The sequence below is a fragment of the Onychomys torridus genome, chromosome 16 (genome assembly GCF_903995425.1).
Source record: "Onychomys torridus chromosome 16, mOncTor1.1, whole genome shotgun sequence".
Lineage (NCBI taxonomy): Eukaryota > Metazoa > Chordata > Mammalia > Rodentia > Cricetidae > Onychomys > Onychomys torridus.
Window position 1 is genome coordinate 17,256,492 of NC_050458.1, and position 17,573 is coordinate 17,274,064.

General features: G+C 39.4%; 1 protein-coding gene across 6 annotated transcripts in view; it reads right to left on the minus strand.

Annotated features, from left to right (window-relative positions):
- Trps1 (transcriptional repressor GATA binding 1) overlaps nt 1-16,844 on the minus strand; it is a 246,450-nt gene extending 229,606 nt beyond the window's left edge. For 2 of the 6 annotated variants that reach the window (XM_036207976.1, XM_036207975.1), the window contains exon 1: nt 16,376-16,517. Coding sequence is in view for 2 of the 6 variants with exons in the window: in XM_036207978.1 (XP_036063871.1) it covers nt 15,721-15,730 (10 nt within the window). In the remaining 4 variants the exon portion in view is untranslated. Of the gene's footprint in view, nt 1-14,811; nt 14,936-15,720; nt 15,887-16,375 lie in introns of those variants that run through there. The other 4 variants (XM_036207978.1, XM_036207974.1, XM_036207977.1 and 1 more) reach the window with 3 other exon arrangements.
- Nucleotides 16,845-17,573: the final 729 nt, after the last annotated feature.

A 17,573-nucleotide genomic window follows, 5' to 3' on the forward strand; every position in this document is an offset into this window, starting at 1 on the left:
TAAGGCAGCTTCCATGTAAGTGAGTGAGTGGAAGACCTCAGGAGGAATGAAGAGGATTGCAACAGGGAAGGCTGGATAAAGGGTATGTCATAAAGACAGAAGAGCGTCATCAAATGTGTGGTTGAGAATGCTCAGGGACCAGTTGGCACTCCACTGAGAACAAAAGAGCTGGTGCCCTTCAGGTAGAATTGGCAGACTTAAAGTCTTAAGGAGGGTCCCGAATGTCCATGCAATACGGAGAAGAAACAAGCATACAAACAAGTCTTGATGGAAGCTGGAGGCTGAGGACCTCAGAGGCAGGATGGAACTAAAGGAGGGAGAGACTCTGAAATGATTTCATGCAGATGAAAAGCTGGAAGCAAGAAATCTCCAAAGAAAGGAAGACATTGAGAAACAAACAAATAGAAATAAATCAAGGGCACACTAGACGGGTGGCAGAACTGCAGAGCCCTGGTAGCCGAGCCCAGAGAGACACAGGAGAGGATGGCTGGCAAAGGAGACACATCTGCTCACTGCAATCAGATGGGAACTCCATTGGGGCTTGGCTTCTGCAAGGCCACTAGTGACTCTAGCACAACACTGTCAAGAAACAAGGAGGCCTGGCACACTTCACCCTGCTGATTTACAACAAAAGAGAACCAAATCCGAGCATCCGATATTTCCTCCACTCTCAGCTTATTTCTGTAGGTGGTTCAGTTTATCTTTAATCTGGGGAAAAAAAAAAAAAAAAAAAAAAAGGAGAGGCTGGATTCCAAATCAGACTTGGAAACTTTGGAATCGATAAATCTCAAAAAGCAGCATTTTTGACTCACATGGGCAAGATGAAATCCATCCAGAAATAAATTAAAGGTAGCCTTTCACTTTAGCTGGGATTTTTTTTTTTTTTTTTTTTTTTTAGAATGTCCCAGGCACTGTATTCAATATTTGGTGAGTGTTACCTAGGCTCCATCCTGCATGAGTCCCACCCTATTTCCCAGCTTCATTAGCCATAGATTACCTACAAGGCTGTACTTACACTTTTCCTACATTCCAAGAATGCTCCATAAACAACTACAACTGGATTATAACCCATTTAACTGCCTTCTATAAAACATCTAAGATAGTCTTTGTTCACAAATCTGTGTCATGAGAACAAGTATAAAATAGTCTAAAGACTGCCTGAAAAGAAATTTACTTTAGTAGGTGAATACATTGACAGAACTGTGATCCCAGAGAACCGAAAGCAGTCAAGCATATTATGACTTATTGAGAGAGCAAATTCCTGAAGAAAACGCAATAACCTGCTGTTATATGTTCTCAAGTAAAAGAAGACAAACAGGTGCTTGATATGTACAGGGGAAATCAGCTGGAAAAATACACTTAAGATGACGTTGAGAGAATCATCAAGAAGAACTTGGAGAAAGCAAACTTTTTACCTTTTCTTGCTATGATTTAATCAGGTACATATTGATATTAAATTATGATTTAAAGTCGGAGTGAAATAGCAAGTTCAGCTATACAGAGATATTAAGTGAAAAGGAGAGAAACACTCGATGGCTCTATTACAGCAGAAGAAGGGTCTTGGCCCTTCAAACAGGGTGATAGTACGCTCTCCAAAGCAGGCAGGGGAGAGAGTACTGGTGAAGACCGGAACCACTGTCCACAACGCCTCTTCCATTTATTTTAGAAGAACTACTTTTAAACCACTCCATTGTATCACTTAATTGATCATTTCTAACCAGAAAAAGATGATTACTTTCCACTAGGAGACTGTTTCGTTTTAAAGGAATACCTGTTGATAAATTATTCATAAAAGCTTTCACCTGAAAGAAACATCAAGGAGAGAAGGGAAAAAAAAAAAAAGCAAGGGGAAAAAACAATAATAAAATAATAACCACCTGCCATCTGGCTAAGACACAAAACAAAAAAAAGCCTTGAGAATGAAAGCATCCATCTTCTTCCCACTGCAAGCAAGATAAGAAAGGTCCAGGAGCTCAGCCTGGACCAGCCCAGCCCAAGTCTAGAGCCTAGCCGCTCCTCCTGCTTCCTGCACAGCCGCTACTGGAACTCTCTGCCCCTGCGCCAGGAATGGCAAGTGTAATTCCTTCCTGCATGGCACTCAGCACCATTTTGTTTTTAATCCAGGACAGACACACTGCAGCAATAACCAACCTGTGCCTTTCTCTTATGAGGGACACAATTGAAGTTAGAAATAAACCTTAAGCAAAAACAAGGAACTTAAGATTTGAGTATGCCTCATAATTCTGTAAAAAAAAAAAAAAAAAAAATCTGTACTTCAAACACACCAAATGAAAAATTGACTTGACTAGAATCAAGAAAAAAACATTAATTGTATCCATATTTTAAGTCCAAATCATAGCTAAATATGTAAAGTGAAGAAACTGCAAAAATAAATCAACAAAGGCATTGCATCTATAACTTAACCATTTCATTTTAGCAGAGTTGAAGCTGAAATACATCTACCAGTAAAAGGCCAGGACTAAGTGGGAAAGCATTTATTATAAGTTTTTTCCTTGATCTTTTGCTAAATTGTTTCTATATTTTCTGAGAAGTTTGTATAAAGTGCTGCGAACAGTTTCTTAACCACATTCAAATAAACTAGCCAACCTTTTCAGGCCCAATCTCAAACATGCCCTGGTTTATCACATAAAGATCAGAAGTCCTAATTCAAATGGACCATTGTTTTCATTGGTTTTTATATTGATAAATGTTGAAGATAATTTAAACTAAAGTGAAGAGTAGCAGAAGCTTCCTTCTTATTAATGACTGTCATAACTAATTTTTCAGTCTAACTGGATTTTATGTCAGCAAATCTAAGGACGTTCACATCATTAAGGTTTCTAAAAGAAACGCTATACCTAGATTTCCACAGAAACTCTGACATGGGATAACTTTTGTTACACCTTTGCATCCTATATCTTCACAAGGCATTGCAAGAAAGAGATATATCAATGAATTAATTATATGATCACCAAATTCTTGCTGCATACTATTGATAAAGTGAATGGCACTTTGATTTTATTCTTATACCCATCTGTGGAGGAAAATATAAAGATTAAAGAATCTTAACTATTAAGCAAATTTTTGAAATAAACCAGGAAATTGTCTACTGATTTGCTTGTATTTATTATGGTGATCATTCATTTAGCCAAGCAGGGGAAACCTGTTATTATACCTTTAGTTTTCTCCTTTGTAGAGCAAGATGAGTACAGTTAAAATGGAATTATAATTTAAGTAGTTCCTATCATTCAAAATAATATAGGACCCCATGAATGTATACAAATTACAGAACAAAGGTCAAGACAGACAACAGCAGATTCCTGACTGACAAACTAAGCCAAGTCCAGCCATTAGGAAAGGAGCCTATCTCTGGAGAAGTCTACTTCTCCGTAAGAGCTAGTAAAAGACCACACGTGGAGAGTGGTATTCTGCCTTTTGAGGAGATTGGAAGCCCATACACGAATGCACATGACCAGCAATCTCCCATGAAGGAGATGGGGAAGGAGTTATAAAACAGAATCACATAGCAAAGATAATTCAGTCGAGTGTAGAATTGGTCCTGCGTGTGTCACCTCAGGCGATTAATTCATTCAACCTTCAGTTCCCTTCATTAAATGATTTCCCTATTGTAAATCTGCTGAAAATGTACATTCTGTTTATCCCTGAAACTTAGCAAATATCTTTAACATATCATATTTTGTCAAAGTAAGGTCAATCTACTATTTCTACAGTGCTGTTCAAAGGAGTGAATCCCATTTTCTTCTACATATGAAAAGAGCCTGTTAAAGTTTTCAGTATCTGTAACTACGGGCTTCAAACTAAATCTAAAAATACTATTCTGACTTCATTACTATAATTCAAATTTCAAATTGCAGTTTCAAAATAACTCATAAAATATGATTGGGGATCCTCACTCACAGTGTCCTAATTCCTCAACACTGATGAGGCTCCACTGCAAGGTTCTGGCTAAATTCTTGCCTGACATCACAGCAGACAAAAGAGGAGGTGACTGTTTGAATCATTCCCATCTCCACCAGTGGAGACACCAAACTACTGCTAAACACACTTCACTGAGAATTCAAACAGTGTGGTCTCTAGGGCCGATTCCTCCTTCCAGGGAACAGCTTTCGGGATAGTGAGTTTACAACTTGGTGTCACTCTCTTTAGGAAGTAGTACATCTATGACAAAGGTAAAAAAACAAAACAAAACAAAAAAACTTGTTTTTTTTTTTTCCTACATAAAGACAGACCTGTCATTCCTCTATGACCTCAGCTTCATTTATGTACATAACCATAATTTAAGAATGCCCATCATCTTCAGGACAGTAGTCAGAAAAAAAATGCAGGTGTAAACAGAGAGACTTTCTTTATACTTAAACATCCTCCCATTAAATATGTCCCAGGGAAGTCTCTGCTCCATACAGAAGTAATTCAAACCTGAGTCACTGATGAGGTTTCATATTTTCTCTTTTATTCTGGAGAATTCCATAAATTGTTCTTAAATAGAAATCAAGTTTGTCCAAGTTTGTTTTTGCCCCAATCAAAACTTTAACACACAAGTATAAAATGTAAGCACTACTCGAGCAAATACCATGTTCCTTTACACCATTCACAGTTTTCAATTAGCTTCAATGATTAAGTACATGGCTTTTCCAAACCACTATTTTCTGAAGTAAAAAGAAAAGTGTGATATGACACAGGAAAGCATTTCTCCCTGTAGTGACTCCTGACAGATGAGAAAAATATCTGCCAGGGTGTGGTTTGAGAACTGAGCTTGCCGATTCCTGGATTTCTCCTGTATCAGAGTTTTTTAAAAGATAACAGGACAGGGGGGAAAAAAGAGCATCAAATGCATATGAAATTGGTTTGTATTTTACAGTAAAAAAAACAAAGAACCAACAATCTAAAAAAAATAAATAAAAACATGCTAAAAAGATTAAATATTTCCTTTACTAAGAAGCTTTAAAGAAAGAAAAAAAAAAAAACTTTGTTATTTTGAAAGCAATGGACTTCAAGAAGGAACAGTAAGCAAACATTTATCTAAAAATCAACCCAGAAGGTAGGATGTCAGTTTGGTAATAACAACAGCACATTTCGTTTGAAAAATCAGAAACTTTATAAAGACAAAAATTCAAGTTAGCATCCCTGTGATTAACTCTAGGGTTGCTTAGCCAAGAACAACTTTCTGCACTTAAAACATAAAACTGTCAGTTTCCTCTGCTTGGAGACAAAACACACAAAAAGCAAACAAGTGCTATATTTTCCTAGACATGAAAGACAGAACTAACCTTACTGATGACTCTAGATATTTCTCCCCATTGTAACTGTCACACCAGAGAGGCTGAAAGTCAGTGGCAAATCCCCAACTGAGGACCCACCTTAGAAGATAGATATTATTCTAGTTTATGTTACCCCCCAACCCTTGATGAAAATGCAGTCCCTCATTGAACAGTACCAGGTCTGTAGACAAATATGCTTGCAACTTCTGATTGATGTCACTAACTAATGAAACAATAAACAAAAATTCTCATAAGACCTCTCCAAGCACTGATAATGTGATAGTTGGCACTCATCTCTTGGGAATCTAAAACACACCGGTGAGGATTTTTAAAGTCCCTTCTCTTCTTCCCTACATCAAGATACCACACACATTTCAAGCATCATCTGTGACCGAATGGATTCATAGTTAAAAACTTGGAAGGCTGGGTTGGGTAGAAACACTAACTAAAATTGCCTTAATCTTTTTGCCAGAAAAAGTGGTACTCATAATTATTTCCAAATTATACCACAACTTTATTTAATTTCATTCGGGGTATTTCCTCACAGAAATTAAGTGTCAATGGCCTGCTCAAGACCAAAAAATAAAATCAAATTATTGTTTTGCTGTATGTAAACTTCTACTATTTCCAATATAACTGCCCTTCAAATATAAATATCATAAAGAAATGGAGATTAAAAAATCCTCCAGCCAGCACATCTGTTCACTAAAAGTGGAAATTCTTAATCCTTTCAAAACTGGAGAGAAAAAAAAAACAAAAAAAAACAACTTTCTCAAGCAAAAGAAAACCTGCATGGCAGAATAATCCAGAGACAGCATGCTTGGTCTCAGCACAGTTTTCTTTAGCATCCTAAAGTCAGCGACATCCTGTGGCCCGTGGTCTCTGCTTGCCCTTCTGAAACCCATCCAGAGGATTTTCAGAGAGGAAGGATTCTGGTTGTGCTTCCAAATGCCAAATTAACTTAAAGGGCCTTCCAGTCCTGAAGGAAAACAGCGCAGTAGCACAGCAGAAGCTACATAGAGAGTGCTCTCTGTCACGCAAAGCCAGAAGTGTAAGTGTGACCCCAGTGGGGTTTATCTAAAATTCCCAAGGACCACAGGCTAAGAGGTCAAAGCTTTCTGTGTCAAAAAACCATGTACATGAATAAAGCCAAACATGCTGCAATGATGTCTGACTCTACACAGCCCATTCCCTTTATTGTTCAGAGATTTTTTTTTTTCTTTAAAAGTAACCAAAACATGTAACAGAAAAATAAGGAAAACCTGCTTAGGCTAATATCTACCTTTAATTCTCTACTTCTAATCATAGTCTGGGTCAGTCCCATTTTGAAATGTTATTATCAGTTATATATCAATACTTTCAAGGAGCAGTAAGAGCATAGATATATTTAACTAAATGTCAAATACAAGATAGTGAATAATATTCTTGGGATAAAGAGTATAGAATGTATACATATAATTTTAAACAAACACAACACTAAAGAGTTAAGATTAAGACTTCAGCAAAGACAGCATGCAAGATCATGTACATAGGTTTATTTATGAAACACACACAAATGACTTTTTACTTCTTACCTAAAATTTTCCAAGTGACAGCTTCCTACTTCATAGTGTATCAAAATGTTTTTTAAAAAACAATATGTGTTAATTTGGGCATTATTTCAATAGAGTAAATTACCCCCAAAACCATAACATTTTAAAGCAGAATAATGAATGATAGTATAAAAAGCAGAATAAACAGTTTATTTTAACTGGGGTTTTGATGGCAGTAAGTTTCTTACTGTAAGTTCCCCACATCTTACACTCAAAGAATGCAACTTTAATAAAAACGAAAAACTTCTCTTAACAATTTACTTTAAAAGTACAAAATACTTTATGCTTACCAGGCGGCTGTACCTAGGTAATTTTCTAGAATTTTTCTACTTCTGCAGACCTAGGGAGCAAAGTTTGCAATAATCCTTACAGACTTTGTGTATCCAATAGTGAACATAATCGTTTCTGATAGTTCATTTAAAAATTTAAAACTGTGTAGCATAAAAATTCATCATCAAATAAAGAAGACAAGTGAGGTATAAAGGCCTCAAAATTACATAAAAATTTTAACTATGAAAAGAATTACTAATCCTTCAGAAATGAGAATACACATTGTAAAAATTTAGTAGTATGGACATTGATTAAATTTAATATATTTATGACCACCCACCCTTAACTTCTGTCAACTGCGTAACATCATTTATAAGTGCCCCAGATTCTCTTTCAGCAATCATTAAAAACATAACAAGGAAAGCAAAAACTAATAACAACATTTTATAGGAGCACTTACATGTTCAGAGCTGCTTAGTATTGAGATACAAATAGACTAATCTTCCGAAGCTAAGATGACATGTGGATCATGACATCACAAAAAGCAGAATTTGTTTTTCGTTTCCTTCAGCCAACCTCACTTTCATTGAGAACCATAATTATAACTAATTTAACTCTCAAGTAGGTTCTGGAATGCATTAAATAACTTAAAGGGACATGAGAAAGATTAATGTCATTTTTGAAAAGATGCAGTTTGATAGAATCCCCGGCAGTGACCTCTCTGACAAGAGAACACAAACATGTGCACATACATGTGTGTACTTAGTATCATGAAGTCAGAGATACATGAGCTATACTAATCTTAAGAGAATAATATGTGTCCCTTCTGCACATCAGCATGTCACGTAATAGCGAAATTTGATTCCCCAGACCAACTCTGCCATATGTATTTACATTTATTTACACTGAGTATAGATGTATCTCTAATTCCTATGTGGAGGAAATGATATTGCAATTCACATGAATGCTCAGAAAGTCCTCCTACAGAATCTGATCATAAGGAACCTGCTCTATGATGAACATTCATTGATTTGTAATCTTCATAGTCTGTCCGAATTCTATAACTAAAACCAGCTCTGAATTAAAACATTTTCATCCCTTGTTTTCTACATCTAAGACATTTGTACATTTAAGTAAGTTGTATATTGTCCTATATTGAACTCAGTCCTTGTTATAATACTCAAATTTTTTTAAAAAATAGTAACAATATCAACATTCTTAAAACTTGGGACATTTACATTAGGGAACATAAATGTTTATTATAGTATACTACTCATTATCACAATTATAAGTAATTATAGATAAAACAATCATTAAGACAAATAAGAGAGCTATGCTCCTTTCAAACTAAAGCAAAAGAAATAAAAACAAAAAATGTGAGCATTAACATATTTCCTTCTAGTGATATCAACTATAGGAGGCTTAAAGGGCAGACAATGAATCATCTGTTTACTTAAGTGTTGAATAAATGGAATATATGCTAAGTTCTGAACTGACTTTAAAGTGTTTGGAACATTTTCCAGAGCCTATTTTGACTGTGTCAATTACCTAGTTACCAACGTTGTTGTATTGTGTTGCTTGATGAACTAGGACATCCAGCAACCCTCAAACCAGTATTACAAGCCAGGCAAATAGCATCACATTTGGGTGACGCACAGAATCCATCACCCTAGGGAAAAACGCATAGACTCAAGAGTACGGAGTCTTTACATGCTCCACAATATTTCTGCATAACGTTTTAAGCTGATAGAATTGTAAACTATAAAGTGCCAGCCTTTAAAATCATATCTTCAGAAAAGCACTGTCATTCCCCACAGAAATGAGACTTTTTCAAAAATGTTCTCAGAACAGTACTTAAAATACACAATGAGGAGGCATTTTGATTTATAGGGTGGTTTTTTTTTTCCTTCTTTTGAAATTTCTTAGTAAATTCTGCATACATCTAAGTGCTATGGAAGCGATCGGTTCATTATGTCTAACGGCCACAATCACTTCAAACTTCTAGCTCTTTTTTTTAAAAAAAACAATTCATGTATCTCTTTAAAAGATTCCTTTTTAAGAGCACAGCAGGTCATGATTTAGCACATTAAATTCCACCATCAAGGTGGATCTAAGTATTACATACGTAAAATACAGCTCCAAGAGCATGCACACATTGCTGCAATAATTCAAACACAGTACAGTCACGGTGGATGCACCAAGTATCCACAGGCTTAATACTATAGAACTCCTCTTACACTGTTGGTAACCTCCTAATAACTACCAAAGAATTACACAAATCAAAATATGTTACCTTTGTTCAAATAATACTGCAGCTCATTATATAACAGAAAACACCATCCTTAATCGCTCAGGAACCCAGATAATGGTGGATGCTTTGAGCTGGGGTGGTGCACAATGGTTTGAGGCAAAACCGAAACATATTGTTTAAGTAAACCTTAAGGGGAGGGGATCATATGCGCAGTGTTGGATTTTTTTTTTTTTTTTTTTTTTTTTGTATCAACTTCCACAATGCCTCCCCTTACCCCTCCCCACCAATCCACAGTAAACAGGCTGCTGATATTAAAGGATTGCAAACTCCAAATACCTCCCTCTGCCTTAACTAAACTTTTCCCGTCTTGCTAAACTTTATAACAATCCCCAATTTTGAAGTATCAGACCAACATTTATTAAATAATAATAATAAAAAACTTCACGTCAGACATGCCTATGGTTTGAAATTTATGCTTGCAAACTTTCTAAAACTTATTAATTAAATCACAACTGAATCCAATAAACTTGCACTGTGCTAGGAGAGCAACATACAGTTAATTCTTCTAGTTTTCCCTGGAAAATACTTAAGCGAAGGAGCAGTTATCTAAGAAGGAATCTCATGGATACGAATGGAAGTCAGTAGCTCTCACAGTAAAAAGCCGAGAACAAATAAAGCAAATCAAAACTGTCAAATTTCTAAGAAGAGAACACTCCGAGAGTCGGAACTATATGGAATACTTTGGATAATTATAAAATTACTAGTGACTGCTCTTTCTCTTTGAGACACCTCATTTCCGGGGCATATTATTCTTTAGGGATTTTCTGGGTCTGGAAGGGGTGAAAATAACAAACTCACAGATGAAATTTGGTATGACAGCAAAGACTTCACTCAGCAACTGTGACACACACACACACACACACACACACACACACACACACACACACACACGTCGCTCCTCAGTTCTGCCCCACAAATGGGAAGGAGGGCCCCACTTATGGGTGGAGTAGCTTTTCCCAAGGAAGGAAATACTGACACATTTTTTTTTTCTCCCCAGAAAAGATTTTTCTGTTTGCCAACTTCTGAAGTTGGCCCCTGTCAATCAATGTGATCAAGGTGTCTCTTAAGCAAAGTTATATTTCCCTGTGCAAATTCTGCATGAGAGAGAAAGATTATTAAAATACTATGTGATAAATATGGTTTAAAGATGCCACTTAAAATTCTCAGGATGAAAAATGAAACACTTTCAGTAGGAACATACTGACCCTTGAAACTAATGCTTTCAATATAAAACTGCATTTTGGTAACATTTCATATATTTTCCTTCCTTCACACATAAAAATGATGAATGTCACAATTAAACTTTCATATTTTAGGCTCTTGGTAACAGGTGTGGCATTCTCTATATAAACATATTCATTGACCTGTCACTATTGATAACCTTCATTAATTAATCTCAATTGAAACAAAACCTGTTTTTTTTTTCCTTTCAAATAGTAAAGAAATAAGGTAACACAAAAATCCATTTTCTCTCCAAGCCCCCAACCTGTTTAAATTACAGTGACCTCAAATGTACCAGCTATCACAGCGAACAACTGAAGAAACACAGTGGAGCTCAGCAGGAAAGGGTTTTAATAACAAACTGAAAAACAAGAATAAAAATAACTGTATCAACGGAGCTTTTCTTCCTCAGGCTAAAAGCCCGTTCTTATTTTAATTTTTTTTTTTTTTGCTTTAAAAAAAAAAAGCATTTTGGCCACCAAAACCAATGCAGAACATTATTAAAAGTTAAAAGCTACCAATTACTTCTGTCTGTTCTTTTAAAGCAAAGTTTGGCATGACGTCAGTTGGTTTAAAGAAAACAAGAGAGAAAGAGCAGGAGAGAAAGTTTCCTACTTGTATAAACTGAACACCAGGGAAGGTGTCTAGCCACTTGTAAAGTATTTACTGCAGGTTTTTAAGGAGCTAGCAACATTTTAAAAATTAAAAGTAATTTTTTTATTCTTTTGAATGCAACATGCTGAACAGCCAGCCTTAATGTTTGTATTTCAATTATACCTTCAAATCAAAAAATTATTTCAATGATGCTTCAAAATCTGAAGTGCACTGATAATTTCATCTTTGTTTTTGGTACTTGAAACTGCTCCGGAGGGTGAGGGGGTTGAAAAGATGTGGGAAAATAAAAAGAACTCAGCATGGTGATGCTGTGATCATTCCAATAACTACTATCACTAGCAGGCTTCTTAACTAGTTCTTAACAATTTAAACAATTTTCAGTGTCTTGAAAATTCAGTAAAAGCCTTGCCTTAAGCCCAAAGATCTCTTTCTAACCTAAATCAATTTCCGCATCATTATCCCCTACAGAGAAACAAAGCGAAGGTTTGGAAATTCACTTCCCAGGGAAATAAGAACCATTAAGTGATATAAAGACCCCCAAAGTAGCCATAATTGTATCATTTGGGGCCTCACTTATTGAGGTCATCGATAATAGAATATTTGATACAAATAGCTTTGAACCAACTTACATTTCAGGAGAAAACAGGCTGTTCTCTTTTCTGCTACTGAACAGTAGTCTAAAAACAAATCTTGGCATTTTCAGGGACTTACTTCATTAGGCTGATCAAAGATTTTTAGGAAGCAAGTTACTTTGATAATAATAAAAGCAACTGCTCAGTTTTTTAAATGCAAATAATTGTGAAACATGTTAAGTCTTTTCCATACATGAGCATAACAAGTACACTTGGAAAACGGTGTTGAATTACTGCTTTGTAAAGTTAAGATAAGCGCCTTGATATTATAGCTACAAGGGGTCCACTAAATCCCATAAATTCTGTTATGGCAATGCAATTCATTTTTTTCCATACATCCAAATGAAATGTAGCTATTCCATAGATAAGCAAAGTCTAGCCAAGTCTGCATATGCTGTCGTTAATATGTTCCTCCATATCTCAATAAATAATAAATAAGGAAGTTGGAATAAGAATAACTATTTATCAACATTAGTAATCATAATTAGAAAAAGAAGGAAGAGAAACCTGTTACCTGAAAGCTGGACCCAGGATGAACAACAGAAAGCAAGCTCATACAATTCGCCTGTTCTTTATCAAATTGATTGTAATTCCTGAGCTACAATATTTCAGACAGAACTGTCTGAGTTTATAGTTTTCTGTGCCTGCCAAAAACAGATGCAGGCTACCACCCTTGCTGTCCCAAGGAAACTAAATTAAGCAGAGGCAAATACCAAGTGGAAAGTTGACAGTGTGTGGAATGAATAGCTTCATTTTACACACCAGAGAGTATCTTCATGAGGGTACGTTCTAATGGGAGCCAGTCATTTTATTTTAAGTTCATCGCGTATTTCAAAAATAATAATTTCCATTGAAATCAATTATAGACACCTGTCCACAACTCTGTGGAAGTCTATTTTGTGCCATGTACAATAGCACAGTGTTTTGATATTATTGTTTGCTCTCAAGCGGCATATTAAAGTAATAATAATTGTAATATATATATATATATGTAATTATAGAAAATATCAGGAAGCTAGTTATCAATGTTGACATCAATTTCAAACTCAAAATAAAGTTCTAACTTTAAAAAATATATTTCAAGTTCTTTAAAAATTTTCTGTAATGTTTATATACTTCAAAAAAGGATAATATATGAGTTTACTAAAACCTCACACCCTTGTCTTATTTCTTTAATAGAAAATGCATGTATCTTTAGAAGCAAATCATGGCTTCTATTTGTACTTAGACACATATACATTTAATAGTAACACTAATAGCAACATTAGTAAAAGCACCACTGAAACACTAGAATCTTAAAAGCAGCTTTTCCTACCAATGCATTCACTTCCGTGTTTGGAATGTTTCCTTATGAATGAAGATTTGCTTAGGCATCTTACAGACACTTCCAGTGCAAACTAGAATAAATTCAGGAGTGTTGTGTGACTTAAAAGAAAGAGAATGGCAAAGACAAAGTCAGGAGCTAGGTAGGCCAATCGACTTTTAAACGCACACTAGTCTGGATGCCAAACTGATTTGTATGAAAGAAGGTAGACATGTCTATAAAACTCTTCTCAATATTAGCAGTCCAAGTGTGGAGCTCTGAATTCAGCTCAGGATTCACAGCTACTCTGACACTCTCCTCCACACCTTTAATGCTGGCTCTAACAAAGGACCAGAGCTACCCAAGCAGCACAATCACTGACAGAATATGAAACTCCCGAGTGACAAACTTTTTTGCTAGGTACTCCCTACCAGTTACTGGACGAGAGTCAGACTTAGTGACTAGGTATGTAAAATTACTCCACGCACACATAGCCTAACATGCAAATGGCACATGTGGAGGCCACCAACATCAGCTCATGAAACGTAAATAATATTTTGCCATCATTGTGTACTACTGAGGATACTTCCCAACGCCTTACATTTAGAGAAATCACTGCAGCAACGGAGTCATCAGAACTCTATTTCCTCCTTTGCAACTCTATTTCCACAGTCCTCATGCCCAGAAATAATCCTCAAACTAGCATATTCACGGCCCTGTCTATTTAACTGACCGGAGATGTTTTAAATACAAAAATAAAATTAAATTTAAAAAAAAGCATGCAGCTTTAAAAGGAAGTTATGAAATCTACCAAAGGATAAACTCAATGAACATATAAGTTGAAGTTGTAAAGTTTGAGCATGCCATTAATAAACTTTCACTCAAAGGTAAAAAGACAAAAAAAAAAAAAATCCTCAGAATGTTGGTATCATTTCCAGACTGTCCTGTCAGCATCGAAACTTACAGGAAACGCTTCATCTTCCCATACAAACCCTGTATTTATTCACAACCCTGTCATACTTGGGGAAAGGAAAAGTGAGGAAAAGCCGCATGGTGATTATTTCAGAGCCTCTGCTTTTCCACCCCAAGAGCTGCACTAACCGGGAGGGCCTCAGAGGCAAGTGAACAGCATGTAAGAAGCTGCCCAGCGGTGAGATTCGAGAGATGTTCCTTCTCATTTGGACCAGTCAAGGACCTGCTAGCCGCAGGACTTTCCCGACTGTCCCCAACATGTTTCACTCTGGCAGCCTTTCCTAAAGGATCAACTCCTTCTAAAACCTGCAGAGAAGGATCTCTAGAGAGACTGGTGGGTTTGCACTCAGGAGTTTACAACACTCTAAAGACTTAAAGTCTTGTTCTGCCCCCCACATCCCACCCCACCCTTCAGCAATCCAATTTAGCCAGTAAGGCCTAGAATAATGACCTCTTGGTAATCTTGTCTCAGGCCCTTATCTGCATTTTTGCCTTTGTACTGATTATCTTTTCCAGTCCCTTTCCTGTTCACCTGGATAGCTTACAAAAGTTCAATGAATCGGCCTAACTTGTGCCTGGTTTTACTTCTCCGCTCGGCCCCTCTCTCTCCACTTACCTTGCTTAAAACGCTAGCGGTGATTTCCCAAAACCGGATAAGGATGGATATTCTATCTTAATTTGGATTCATCATTAAATCCATGGCTCTTACTCAAAAACTTTCAAAGGATCAAATCTGAGGCCTAAAAAGATATGGGGAAGTCAGCCAGGTCCTAAAATGTAGTAAGCCCAAGCAAGATTCTCTGTGGAGCCCCAGTTAGTTCTCTCTGGCCCTCTCACTTCAATGGCTTTAGAGTCAGTACCAGAGCTGTAAAACAGTTAGTGACTTCCCTGGTGAAAGGGGAAACACCACCATCTCAGACAGGTACTCACAGAAAAAGCCTTCCCAGCCACAAAAACAGCTTTGCACTTCAAACGGCTTCCACCCCTGCTTGGCCCTCAAATTATTCATGGGGTCCTATAATCCTGGAGTTATTTGGAGGGATAGAGGTGTTTGCCTTGGCCTTTCAAAGATGCGTTTCAGACTCTACAGCCCAAACAGGAACTAGACAGAAAGCAAAGAGCCTGTCTGCCTGCATGTCCCACCGCTGACAGGCGTTTAATCACCAGCCAGTGTCCCCTGACCCGCTCGACACATGGCGCATCAACCGCACCGCAGAGGAAGTCTGCCCCTTGCTCAGCCCCTACGGAAGCTCCCTGGCTGCAAGGCCCTGCCTCATGGTACCGACAGGGCACAGACCCCTGGGCCCAGGCTGCCCTGAGCTGCCCAGAGACGGGTATACCAGGGCATGCCACACTCTCTCCCTCTAGCCCAGCTGGGCCTTTAAGGGAAAAAAGTTTGAAGCCTGGCTTTGCAAACTAAACTCTTCAAAACCAAAAGCCAGACTATGCTGTTTTACCACTTGGAGGGCCACTCCAAGACCCCTCTCGGAAACCCTCCCGACCCTCCCAAGTTCACCCAACTTACTACTCTGCATGCCGGTGCCTAGTCTGCTCCCCGTTTGTCAGGAGCCCCCAGAAAACGCAGCAGCGGCGGCGGCGGCCCCTCGGGTCCAGCCACCTCCAGATCCCTCTGCTGCTCCCGGTAGGAGAGAATTAAAATCAGCCAGCAAGAGACAGCGAGGGGGAGTGGGGCTGGGAGGGGGGAGGGGGCACCGGCCTGAAACTTCTTTTTTTGGCAAATCGGGATTTGTTTTTCCTCCTCCCCGGCGGCTGAACTTGACCCTCCTGACTCTGGGGGCTACTGCAGTTTGAAGTCTCTCTGGTTTCCAAGGCTCAGATGCCTTAGACCCAGCAAAGGGAGCAGAGGAATTGGGGGGGGGGGGGAGGTTAAGGGGAACAGAAAAGAAAGAAAGAAATCACACGCGCAAAGGAGGGGGGGGGGGGGGAAGAAAGAAAATGCGTGTGAAACCCGAGAAGCCTGCGCTTGGCTTGCAGCACACTCTCTCCCTCGGCTGAGCTTTTTTTTTTTTTTTTTTTTCAAAGAAAGTCACTTTTAATTCCCAGGGCTCCCCGCTCGCGATCGCCCACATTTTGCGCACACTCGCGCGGGCGCAACGCTGGCGGAACGGCGCCCCGGCCGGCTGAGCCCGCGCCCCCCGGCCCGCCCGGCTCCCCCTTACCTGTTGATTAATCGTCAGGAACACCCTCCGCAGCCCGAAAGATGGTGGCGCGGCCGCCAGAGCCATGAACCGTCTTCTGTTGTTTGCAGAGTTGATCTTGGATTATTGGGGGGGGGGGAGAAAAAGGTCTTTCCTGCCTCCCCCCCTTTCCCTTCCCTCCCCCCCCCCAGGAAAAAAAAAGAGAGCGCGAGAGAAAGAGAAAGGAAATAGAGCTAGGATGTGCCCGGTGCCGGGTGGGAGAAGGGAGGGGGTGTTGTTGGGGTTTTTGTTGTTGTTGTTGTTGTTGTTGTTGTTTAAAAAAAAAAAAAAATTTAGGCATAGGCGAGAGAGCGATCAGGAGGACGCGAGGTCCGGAGCCACCGAGCAGCAGCGAGAAAGAGGACGCTGGAGATTGCAATGAGATCGGGTCTTTATCAGAAATGTTATCGCTTGTCAGGACCTCACTCTCCGCGCATTACGTCAGTTTCAAGACACCAACACTATTAATATCAAAGGAGCCTTCGCGGAGGAAAGCGCCACCCCAGACCGAGCTCCCTTAAAGAGACAGGCGCGTCCCCGCGCCGCCGCCGCCGCCGCCCCGCCCGGCCCCCGAGCACCCGCCGCCGCCGCCGCCGCCGCCGCCCGCGGGACCGGCCGGCCGCGCCAGCCCGCGACAACTGGGGACCGCGCGCGGCTCGTCCCGCCCCGCCCCTCCCCCATCGGCCGGGCTGCGGGAGGAGGGAAGCCGGGTTGCCCTGGCCTGGGGGCCTGGAGGCCCGGACCTACCTTGGGGGACGCGGGGGACAGTGCGTGGCAGCCAAGGCGACGCTGCCCAGACACTGGTGATGCTGTCCTGGAGAATGCCAAGAACTCTCAAAGTGTGTGTGTGTGTGTGTGTGTGTGTGTGTGTGTGTGTGTGTGTGTGTGTGTGTGTGTGTGTGTGTTTACCTTTCCCTCTAGCTCTCAATTAAAGGACGCAAGGATCTGTGAGTGCGTGTGTGCCCCCCTCCCCCGCCCTCTAATCTGTGCCTGGAAGTCCTAGGACACCTCGGCTGTGGTCAGGATTTCCCAGGCTTTGGGTGGTAGGAGGGCTTCAGGAGAACAACTTGAACTCTATCCTGAGTTGGAGAAGTGCGGACTGAGGTTGCTATGGTTTTCTGAGCTGAGAAGCCAGAAACTCAATGGGTGCTTTAAGGGGTACCACAAAACAGATAAAATG